The 12,546-nt window shown below is 42.9% G+C and overlaps 1 protein-coding gene across 3 annotated transcripts in view; it reads right to left on the reverse strand.

Moving 5' to 3' along the window:
* LOC133131221 (sorting nexin-25-like) overlaps positions 1 to 9,477 on the reverse strand; it is a 29,273-nt gene extending 19,796 nt beyond the window's left edge. For all 3 annotated transcript variants that reach the window (XR_009708993.1, XM_061246473.1, XM_061246474.1), the window contains exons 1-2: positions 8,622 to 9,477; positions 6,534 to 6,618 (exon numbers count right to left, since the gene is read on the reverse strand). Coding sequence is in view for 2 of the 3 variants with exons in the window: in XM_061246473.1 (XP_061102457.1) it covers positions 6,534 to 6,618; positions 8,622 to 8,951 (415 nt within the window). In the remaining variant the exon portion in view is untranslated. The remainder of the gene's footprint in view (positions 1 to 6,533; positions 6,619 to 8,621) is intronic.
* Between the last annotated feature and the right edge of the window lie 3,069 nt (positions 9,478 to 12,546).

Below are 12,546 nucleotides of genomic sequence, written 5' to 3' on the forward strand. Positions count from 1 at the left end.
AGTCAAACACTGAGACAGAGGGAAGAGAGGATGTAGTCAAACACTGAAACAGAGGAAAGAGAGGATGTAGTCAAACACTGAAACAGAGGGAAGAGAGGATGTAGTCAAACACTGAAACAGAGGGAAGAGAGGATGTAGTCAAACACTAAAAGAGAGGGAAGAGAGGATGTAGTCAAACACTGAGACAGAGGGAAGAGAGGATGTAGTCAAACACTGAAACAGAGGAAAGAGAGGCTGTAGTCAAACACTGAAACAGAGGAAAGAGAGGATGTAGTCAAACAATGAAACAGAGGGAAGAGAGGATGTAGTCAAACACTGAAACAGAGAGAAGAGAGGATGTAGTCAAACACTGAAACAGAGGGAAGAGAGGATGTAGTCAAACACTGAAACAGAGGGAAGAGAGGATGTAGTCAAACACTGAAACAGAGGGAAGAGAGGATGTAGTCAAACACTGAAACAGCGGGAAGAGAGGATGTAGTTAAAAACTGAAAGAGAGGGAAGAGAGGATGTAGTCAAACACTGAGACAGAGAGGAGAGGATGTAGTCAAACACTGAAACAGAGGGAAGAGAGGATGTAGTCAAATACTGAGACAGAGAGAAGAGAGGATGTAGTCAAACACTGAAACAGAGGGAAGAGAGGATGTAGTCAAACACTGAGACAGAGAGATGAGAGGATGTAGTCAAACACTGAAACAGAGAGAAGAGAGGATGTAGTCAAACAGAGAGGAGAGGGTGTAGTTGCTACAGCTGGAGTCAAATAAAGATGTAATGTAAGCAGTAGACTGTAATATCCTGTTCAGAACCAGTGACAGAGTAGAGACCATACAACGTTAGTTACAGCGCAGTTGCACTGAAATGGCGTGTCGGTAGTGGGCATGATTCCGATTGCAATGTGGACCTACACCAGCCCAACTCTTACACAAACACAGCACCCATTGCAATACGCATCGCAGCTGCCTTTGGAATTTTTCCCCAGCATCACATTTGAGCACAGGCAAAGGGGTTTCTGTCACAGACAGAAAGGGTCCAGAGTAAAAATGAAAGAGTTGAGATAACAGGGAACCATTTATAATCCACAATGCATTACTTTCTTCTCTTTACCCACATCGACTCATGGCCCTATATTAAGACGAGCTAGTTTCACTTCTGTATTTTGCCATCTCAAGCACTTTTTTCTGTAACCTACATTCACTGGTTTCCTCCCAGAAGTGCTGTGGACTTGCAGAAGTGGGTCTCTTACTGTGCAAGGCCAGACAAGTGTAGGAAGCAAACCGCTTACTACTATACAAGAGTCCACAAGTACTGTAACTTCCCCAAAGGCACCTTTTGATCTGTACACATTTTCTCAGGAAAACAGCCGTTCTCAAGCCCCAGGTCCCCCATCTGTGTGGGGGGTTAGTACCAGCGCTCCTGGCAGAACTGTGCCACTCAACCACAGGCCACATCCTGCTGCAGACATATCCCACCAACAAAAAACAGTACGTGAAGTATAAACAAACAAGATCAATCGTTCAAATTAAGATAATGGGACAAAGAACATTTCAATTACAGCCGACCCCAGTCCCTACATGAATCTCAATACCTGTGCTTCAATAACACAAAGGCTATCCCCTATCTTAGGGATGAGTGTGGCACCGTTACTGAGGTCAACTGAAGCCCTCCCTCCCTGGGCTGTGCTATGCGTGTGCCACCCTGCTGGGGTGCTGGTGCCAGAATGGGCCCATACTCAGGCCTGCATTCCCCAGGTGGGTCAGCAGCAGTGGTGTGCTCTTTTCTCAGGGCTGGGCCTCAGTGTTATTGCCAGTATGCACTCAAAGCCATTCATGTTCTCCTAAGATATATCCTGCGATTCCAAACACCCTTTTCACCGCACTTTCGATGAGGCCGATAACTACCATGACAACTACAATCACAACAGTAAGAAGAATAGGAAGAAAATCCCTTATCCCTGCATTTTTACGCTGCAGAATTCAATTCAATTTTATTTCAATAGTGCTTTTTACAGTGACACTGGCACAAAGAAGCTTTATAGAGTAGAGAGTGAGAAAGACGTAAAATGGAGCATTGTTTGTATTCTCTTACAGAGTGTCAATACATTTCAGACAAAATAACCTCAGGAAAGTCTTAGTCCAGACATGTCAAGCACAACAAGTCTTTGATATTCCTGCAGCACTACATTGCATATTTAACCACGCACGTCTCATTTACAAAGACGCACTATCCTCAAGATTCTTAAAAACATTAAGGTTTTTGAAGAAAATGCTGAAAACATTTAAAATACTCATACTCATTTAATTGATACTCATTTAAAAGAGACTTATGACCCAACAGTTAAATCTTATACACAACACACTCGGTACAGTTGGTGTATGCTACACTTGATTCATGATTTAGCACACAGAAACGGACGCTGAAAAGAAGCTGATTAGTGTACGATCCTTGGTGGCTTTGCACTTGTTTTTCAGCTTTGGAAGTGTGCTCGTTTCACATGACCCTGAAAGAGGTTTATGGAGCGAAAGCTGAAGGGAACGGGACCCGGGCCACCCTGACTGACTCAGGCCTGATTAAGGAGCACGGAGACGCCCCCTCAACGCTGTTATTCTTTTCCCTTTTATCTTCTCCACTTTCTTCTCCCACTTTGGAATGTCCTTCTGTATTCGTCAGGGCTCTACTGCGCTCTCATTTTTGGAGCATTTGCTTCTGAAAATTGACGTGTGCTAACTGGAAAAATAAATCAGGCCCATATACAGTAGTGTGCTCCTAAATGTTTCGACTTGGAAAAATGTTAGCGTAGAGCCCTGTTTGCGGCCCTCCCTGCATGCGGGAGAGGGGAAACAGTCAGGGGATCTCTACAAGGCGCACATCACCACAGCTTCCTGTCCCAGCTCACAGCCACTGCCTCGGAGGAAAGCCTTCACCTTCAGGTGCACCTGACAGACCAAAGGGCATTGGCCATATCTGCACAGTGGGCAGTGACCAATCAGCAGCCCTTTAACCGTACCAGACCTACACTCTCCAAAAACCTGAATAGTGGAGTAATGAAAAGAGCCCCCGCTAATAATCACAGAATGAGCTGGCCTCATAACCTACAAGTTGCAGCTGTATAAATGGATACTATGTAAAGAATGCAAAAGCTGTGTCGCTCTGGATAAGAGCGTCACCTAGATGCCTGTAATGTAATATATGTAATATATAATGTAATGAATGACATTCTGCTCCCTTGAATAATGACTCCCCACAAATATATTATTAAGCGATTTCCTTGTTTTATGTGCCCTCTCTGATTTGTCAGACAAAATCAGCATTTTATTGGAGTTTTTACTAGTCCTACCCTTCTACGGCAGAAATTGTAAAGGAAATGTCACATTATTTTAAATCTAATATAGCCTACTTTATGAGCCATTTATTCAGTACAGCAGTTGGGTTTGTGATGAGTGCAGTCTAGCGCACGTCTCACAGGACAGGACCCACATCGGAGCCAGAAAACACAAGAGTTGTGTTCGTTCAGGTCTGCGCAAATTAACACTGGCACATTTACTGGTATGTCTCACTTGTTTAGCAGACAGCCAGAACTTTAAATAACAAAGTTAATCAATGCCTTTCTTTTCTTGGTTGCTTTCAGAAGATTCTCATGATTTTCAGATTTCAGAGGTGGGGTTCAACCACCATCATGACGGTCCTCAAAGTGACAGGAACTGATCTCCCTCACATCTCCCTGAAGGCCCAGGGGGAGCGTGTTCCAGAAAGGCCAAGGGCAGTGGAGGACACTGCAATTAGACAGCAGCGCGTTTGGGCCACTCGTGTCAGACTAGCCGCCCTGCTGCGCTGAAGGGGATGTGGTCACACTGTCCTCCACTGCAGGGCTGGCTGGCAGAGGCCAGGAGCCTGCAACTCCCCCAGACTGACCCGAGCAGACCCACTCCATCTCCACATCTTTACATACGGCCTGATTCCTTTACGTGATTAACGACCACAGCAGTGAACCAGGCCCGGCTTCTACAGCAATTTTCTCCCCGGAAAAATGTTGGGTGATTAATCCTGTTTCTGTAATTAGATTTTTTTTTTTCCTTTCTGTGCTTGGCTTACAGTTGGTGTAAGAGCCATAAAGGAAAGTGAATAAATGGCTGGTTAAATCTTTCACATGCAGCCAAACAAAAGCACCGTCTAATAAAGAACAGCGTCGAAAAAACAGAAGCTGACAAAATGCACAGCAGGCGCTCACACTGTGACCAAAGCTAGAAACCTATACAAAGACTACACCGTTCTTTTTTTTAAAGATATTTTTTAGGCCTTTTTCAGCTTTATTGGACAGTATATAGTATAGAGAGACAGGAAGAATGGGAGCGAGAGAGAGGGGAAGACATGCGACAAATGTTGGACGGTCGGATTCGAACCGCCGACGTCGCGGCTCGCAATGAGCATGCGGTCAGTGCTCTACAGGCTGCGCCACCGAGACACCCAGACTACACCGTTCTTTAACAGACGTCCTGACAAAATCAACCAGTCACACAGGAGTGAGATATAGCAAGACAGTAATTGATTTGTTTATCATTTATTAAATGAATGCCCAATCATATTACTCGTAAGCCTGTGCTATTGCTCGCATGGCCTCCACCAGCAGTCATGATGCTGGAGAGATAACGTGCATGTGCTGCGGGCACATCGCAGGCGTTTCTAGGGGCCAAAGGAGTCACTGTCTCAGGTTGAGACAAGTCCACCATCCCTTCCCCCCTTGGTGATTCTGTGTCCAATTACACACTGTGCTATATGGCTGACAGCCGAGGTGATGCTGGAAGCAGACAGCGGGGGGCATTGCTCACGCTGAAACAGAGTGTTTTTAATCAGACCTCTCCTGCCAGCCTCCTGCTGCAGCACACATTTAAACTGCTGCTGCACTGTACAGTCTGCCTCCGCTCAGGACACCTGTAACCTGCAGAAGAGACTGGCCAAGAGCTAAAAATACTGCCATCGACCAGGACGTACACTGCCATCGACCAGGACGCAATGCATCCATTTAAGACGCCCTCGAAGGGCCCAGACAGGAAATGGACTTGGCACTGTCTTACAAAGCAGACAGCAGACCGGCAGTAACTTCTGCTGTACAGTTTGTGCATGGTCACCGTGTCTGATTCTGAAGATACTGTGTGCTGGGGAGGATGTAAACACGACTCCCTGTTACACACACAATCAACAAATGGGTGGTTTTCTGAGAGCAAAAACATTTTCAGAGACAGTGCTAGCTGTACTCATCCTGAGGGCACTGCTCCTTCAGGATGAGTGCCCCACCAATGATAACTAGGACTGGGACCACACTCATAACATATCAGGGCTTTTTGTTAATATTATTAACTATTATTATTACATATTCTGTTCCTAAAGTTGAAAATCTTAGGAGCACACTAATGCATCGAAATTAGTAGATGTGCACCTACATTTTTTTCTTTCAGTTAGCACACCTCAATTACCATGAACAAATACCCCTAAAACAGGTGCACTGTAGACCCTAGCATATAGGCTTAATAATATCTGGAATAACAATATTTTCATTTGATGACCAGGAAGCCCAATTCAGAGGAGCCGAAACCCAAAGAGACCTCTGCAGTACTTTTAAGAAGAGAGCTCCGTTTGTTCTTTCAGAAATGTGAGCCACATGAATCAGTTCTGACAGATCGATGGCGTTACACCCACAGGATCGGAGACAAAGCTCTGGTCTGTGATTTCATCAATAATACCAGTAATGACACTACACGCTATTCTGCCTTCCTCCAAGCAGAATTTAGTGAATTTGTGAGGCTGCACCAGATAAAAAGCCAATAGGAATAACTCTCTGGTTTCTTCAACTGCTAATGATAATTCACCAAAAAATATTTGAGTGAGCACTTTATTAAGTATTTCTTAGACGTATTTTTTAGACTTATTACGTGTTCTGCTGCTGTAGCCTATCCACTTAGAGGTTTGTGTGTTCAGAGATGCTCTACTGCCACTGTTGTAATGAGTGGTTATTTGCGTTACTGTCACTTTCCTGTCAGCTTTGACCAGTCTGGTCATTCTCCATTTAACTATCTCTTCGACAAGGCATTTCCATCCGCAGAACTGTCACTCACTGGATGTTTTTTGTTTTTTGCACCATTCTGAGTAAACTCTAGAGACTGTCATGTGTGAAAATCCCAGGAGATCAGCAGTTACATAAATACTCAAACCAGTCTGGCACCAACAATCATAGCACAGTCAAAATCACTGAGATTACATTTTTCCGGCATTCTGATGGTTGATATGAACATTACCTGAAGCTCCTGACACGCATCAACATGATATTATACATTACACTGCCGCCACACAATTGGCTGATTAGATAATCACATGAATAATCGTGAGTCAGTGAGTGTATGTGGGCCATAAAAACAGGCACTGCACTGTACTACAGAGCTCCAGGCTAACACAAGCAGAGGTAACTGTGTGTCTGCTTTAGCTATGTGGAAACTGGGCACAACACCCAGCAATGATGCCCTGTTCCAGGCTGAAGGGTCACTCACCTTCCTTTAGGGCCTTGTCCACGTTGTGCGATATCACCACCCGCCTCATCTGCACCAACTCTGACGGAGGGCCGGAAAAGCTCCCCTACAAACAGAGAACAGCGTCGTTACAGCACACCTGGCAACTGAGCAGGATTCTCACTAAAGAGCACTAAACGTACATGATGTGCATATACACAGATAAAAAACTTATTACAGCCAGTCAGAACTACTGAAATATCCACAAGAAGGAGACAAATGTTGATTGAGTCCAGGCTTGAGAGTCGGCTCTCCTGAACACTGCTACACATCTCACTTCATCATTTGCTTCTGAGAAACACATTAAGCCTCAGGGGTTCAGTCCAGCCTGCAGAGCTGAACTGAACTGAACTGGTGCAGCTGGTAGCTAGATTTGCTTCATCAACCCTTTAAGGCGTAAGACTGCAAATACGATGTGATTAGAATGTTCTGAACTGAACATTCTAATGTTGATGCAATAATCACGACTGATAATTGAAACCAATGGAGTTCTAGTACACAGACTTTCATTTTCATTTCTGAAAAAACCTACTCTTCAAATGGTTAAGCACAGATTTGTTCTATAGCACCTGGGTGAAATGAATGCCATACAATTATGGAACCCCTCCATTCCTTCAGCAGCTAGTCTGAGAACAACAGTTAGACTTGCTTTTGTAAAGCCATCACCTAATATACTGACCTAATCCCCCAGAGTGATGGATGGCAGCATCCAGTGCCTTCACTATGTTTCTTGTTGCCTCAGTCTCATAGACTGGCCGTATTAATGACAGGGGCAGGAGTGGGTGATGAAAATAAATGTGATTTCAACACACTGTGCACTCTGCCCTTAATGGGAATGAGACGTGACTAAGCCAACACTGCAAGGCTCCCAACTAAGCTAACCATCAGTACAGGGGATGTCAAATCCTGTTCATTTCCACATTAGTCTTTGGGCCCATACACAACATTGCTGCCAACTGATGCAGAAGTGGAGCCATCCTGATATGGCCACTGCTCATTGCAGTTAATGCAATAACAGGACTTAGATGGGTTTCTCGGATCCAAGGTGTAGAACAGGGACCAGAAAATGGCTGTGCTTAGACTCCGCCTGCCATAAAGCTGAAAGGTGTCAGCCACTTTGACCTGACTGCACTGCTTCATAGTCCTGAACAGTGTTTAAGAGAAGGCAAGTGACTTTTAAAGGATACATCTTAAAGGCTATTCTGACACAGTAGCATTGCGGCCATTTGACATGGAGAAAAAAGACAGGCAGTCAATCACTATAACACAAGTGCATTTGTTATTTTAAATGGACTTCAGGATTTCAGTGCCAGTTTGTGACGTCATGGAGCAACGTGAGGCCACCAAGGCAGTGGAATCCCTAGCATGATAACTTATCTCCGGCAAGCCAGCAGGCCTACCAGTGGATGGGAGGGTTAATTCAGCCCAGACGAACTTGTTTTTTTATTTTGAGACACTTTAATAATTTCCAAGCATGCAGATCACTGTATTTCTCTGCAAAAACAGAGAGTTGTTCAAATGAGCTGAGCAAATTATCTGTTCTTTGTATTTAAGGAATCATTTATTAATGAATAATTAATCATCTTTTGCCATGTAGCATCTTTTTATATGTCAAATTAAAGGTTCCTTTTTTGCTGAAGAACAGCAATGTTGTCTACAAAACATAACCTTGAAAGGCAAGATTTCTAAACAAAGCAAACTTCACTAGAATGTAGGTCTTAGGTATAATACAAATACCAGGTAATTGTGAACAAGACTACTGAGAAGCCAGCGTATAGAAATATAAAACCATAGCTGCCAACACACGCATTTGCATGTGCGTGTGAAAACAGGCAAATGCGTGTGTCTCACGCCAAAAGCGTGAGAGTTGGCAGCTATGGAAATATAAAACATTTCGACAATACACATTTAGCTGCATGCCACGCTTTGACGGGTGGAGCTTTAATTAGGCATCGTATCAGCCACCTAATCATGCTTGAAAAACGCACGGCAGTCAACCTCAATAAGCTAGGCACAGACAGAGGAATAGCGCACTGATGGGCAGTTAGCTATTAAAGTTGTAATGCTTACCATCATTTTATTAAACAAATCCAGTAAGTGCGTCGTATTCCTGTTCACTGTTTCAAACTTGTGAATTTTAGGGGAACTCTGCTTCGCAAGTAGCACAAAACATCCAAACAAAAAACAAATCAGGACGAAGGACACGTATATGAAAAGGTTCAAGAAGAACGATGTCACTGTAAATCCCCCGTCGCCAAACTGGAAAAGTGCCACTGTTGCGAGTCCGAGCGCAGCGGCCGCCAGGAAGAACGGGGAGGAGGAATAAACCGTCCCGAACGACGAGGAGTCATTGTCGGCAATGCGGCCACTGCTCCTACTAATGGTGCCACCAAGATGCATTCTGATAGAAATGACATGTCCCAAGTCCCGACCAGACAAAGCACTTTACGCTTCTTACGATGGACTGACCTTCATCCAAACCGTTACTTCCAGCTGACTGCGTGTGTTACGGGATAACCGATTCGAACAGGACAAAAACAGTTCTCTCGCTGTGCGCGTGTACTCACGGTGCAACATCGTAGCTGACTAAAAGCATAGGCTACATTATATTTGTTCAAAAAAATAGTTTATTGGTAAACGTAAAATATTTACTGTCGAATGCAGCAGCCGAATGAGCGATTTATGTTTTATGTTCCCACAAACAACAGGCTAGCCGGAGAGCGCGATTTGCCCTTAGTCAATTAACGGACCAACAAGATAGCTGGCTATTTTCTGTCGTTTGGTTAGCTCCTTGAGTCCATAAAGCCCATAAACAGTAAGCAAAAAACTTTATAGAGTTGAGCTAATTTTCTTCATTATCCAACAAACATTATGCATGACACCTGTGCGTTAAAGTAGACGACCCATCTCAATCCCAGAGTTTCCTGTTTCTTTTTTCAGAACAACGTATCAGCAATCCGGGGGGACAAGCATACACACACTGGAACGTGTGGACCAATCACAACGCTCGCTATAACGTAACTTGTGACGGTAGCGTTTAGGGCGTCACGTTTAGCCGATTCGATCGATCTCCATAGTAAGTAGATTGGCAAAAGAAGCTAGATTTAATGCCAAGGGTTAATCACTTAGTTTTAGAGTCAGTAGAAATCTGCCATGCACGCTGACCTAAGCACATATACTTATCTAATAATGTAAAGACTTAAGAAACAAATGCGAAGACTTTGATTGAATAGAAGTACAGGCTACATATTTCTACAAAAAAAAGAAAGATTAGTGTGAAAAATCATAACCAAGTATTTACATCGGTTAAGGGTAGTTAGTAATAATTTAGAAATTGTATAACAGTACCTATAATATCAACGATTTATATTGTAGTACTGACTGAAATGATCTATTTGAGCAGCATTAGAATATGGCATGGCATTAGCAACTGATCAATGCTACTAATTGGATGGAAAAGGAACCATCTACAAACGTTTTATTAGATATAACGATTTCTCAAAATAAAGTAATAGCCGACGTACTGCGAACATATTTAAATAGACTCATGAAAATGTTTCAACGCTCTGACATGTTTATAGTGGTGTTTTAGTCCCATCTGCTGGAAGTTAAGGGGATACCATGGAGGCTAATGTCGCATGGTTTCTGGCTCAGGGAAAAACGATTGCAATGACGGAGTGGAGGAATTACTTTTGTCTCCGAAGTCCACTGAGGAAATGTAAGGTGAATTGTGTGGAAGGGTAAAGTCTTGCTGACAGAACAGAAGCCCAAAATGTATTCATCTTGTGGCATAGAAAATAGAAAGGATAGAATATGAGGAGTGGCTACCTGCATGCTAACATTGAACAGTTCATGAAATCCACAGTGAACATGTACAGATGTGTGAGATCCTGGGAAAATATTTGAATGTGTGACAAAGAACACCCAGAAATATTCCTCATTGATGGGGATGGAGTCGTTAAGCGCCGTTACCCTTTATTAATCAACCAGGATGCATTGCCAAGTTTGCAGTAGGCTTGAGAGTATCTATTTTGCTGGGACCTCATCATCTTTTTACCTACAACTCTATGAGATCAAAGTTTAAAGAGTCAGGACCAACCACTTGAACCCTGTCAGTGAACAGACATGAAGTGAAAGCAGAGATGGGCTAACAGAAATAGATGGCGACAGGTGGTAAGGGGGCATGGCAACCAGTTTGACATTACGGAAGGCCGCAGCCTCCGGGTGACTGAAAGGAACACACCCCCACTTCCCCCACCCCCAAAAACAAAAACTGTGTGCTGTCATGACTACTGCAGTTTTGTGTCTCACAGCTGCTTCCCAGAGGTAGTGGTAGTAGTGTACCCGCTCCTTGCTTTCTCCATTACAATACTACTAGTATTTCCAAATACATTTGATACTCTTTTAGAAGACTAAAGAGGAAAGACTGTGTATACTGTATAAAGGACTATGCAATGAATAGGCACAACTCATTTTGATTGTATTTATCCCATCTTTATTAAAAACATTGATCTCAGCCCTATTGTCAGGCCTAAATTCTGACAAAGGCCTGAGAACAAGACCAAAATGTTAATGTTTCTTTAATAAAGATGGAATGCATATATTAATTTAGAAGAGCACACATACAGTCCACTAACATGCTATTTTTCCCTAACTGAGTGATCCATAACTCTACATTGTTCCCACACTGTTCACCTAATATGGATGTAAAAATGCTCAATCAAAGCGAAAACACTTTCACTTCACAGTCATTGTTTCATTTCAAAAGTGGTTTACTGGAATACAGTGCCAAAACAGCAGAAAATGTGTCACTGACACTGTCCAAATACTTACGGACTGCACTGTATGTATACGTGCAGAGCCTACATAAATACCTGCATAGATTACATAGATATACAAACACACCTACTGGATAGTCATTACTTCCATGTAGTTAAATGTCTACAATTTTGTCCTCCATTTTCATGTAATGTGGTTAAACAGAACACTCTGTACTGAGTGCTGTGACTATTCTTAGTGCAGGGTAACTGAATATGGCTGAAAATGAAGACCATGGTCATTTTATTCACTGCCTTCCATGAAGAGATTGTGCAATCGAGCCATTGCACACACTAGATCCCAATGAACCTATTGTGATAATCAGGTAATATAATTTTTTAAAGGCATACTATGCTACTATGAGACACCACCACAAAGGACGTTTAGCTAACTACAAACATGAGTAACATTAGTTAAAGCTAGCTAAATGGCTTGTGTGGAAAGCAACTACATCTTGGGGGTGTCGGCGGGCAGGGTTGAGAATATGTTTTTTGTATGTAAACAAAATTCTGCATAGTCTGCCTTTAAACAAAAGCCCCTTTCTTTGGTCATGATTGAACTTAAACCATTTTGTTTTCACATCTGTGCAAGAAATACACTCACCAAGCACTTTATTTGGAACATTTTTACTTTATTACACCTACTTATTCATGATATTATCTAATCAGCCAATTGTGTGGAGGCAGTGCAATGCATACAATCATCTAGCTACAGGTCAGGAGCTTCAGTTAATGTTCACATTAACCATCAGAATGAGGAAAAAAGTGACTTTGACCATGAATGATTGTTGGTGGCAGACAGGGTGGTTTGAGTATCTCAGAAGTATCTAGAGTTTGCAAAGAATGGTGCAAAACGTTTTTTAAATCCAGTGAGCAGCAGTTCTGCAGACAGAAACGTCTTGTTAATGAGAGAGGTCAGAGGAGAATGGCTAGACTGGTCAAAGCTGACAGGAAGGTGATAGTAACACAAATAAACACACATTACAACAGTGGTATGGGTATGCAGAACAGCATCTCTGAACACACAACGCATCATAACTCTAAGTGGATAGGCTACAGCAGTAGAAGTCTAAAAAATAAGTCAAATAAATACCTAATAAAGTACTTGGTGAGTGTGTATTCAATCAAAAAGCTGTTACCTTAATATAAAATCAAGGGGGTCCTCATGGTTTCCTCTG

This window comes from Conger conger, chromosome 6 (genome assembly GCF_963514075.1).
Source record: "Conger conger chromosome 6, fConCon1.1, whole genome shotgun sequence".
In the NCBI taxonomy this organism is placed as follows: Eukaryota; Metazoa; Chordata; class Actinopteri; order Anguilliformes; family Congridae; genus Conger; species Conger conger.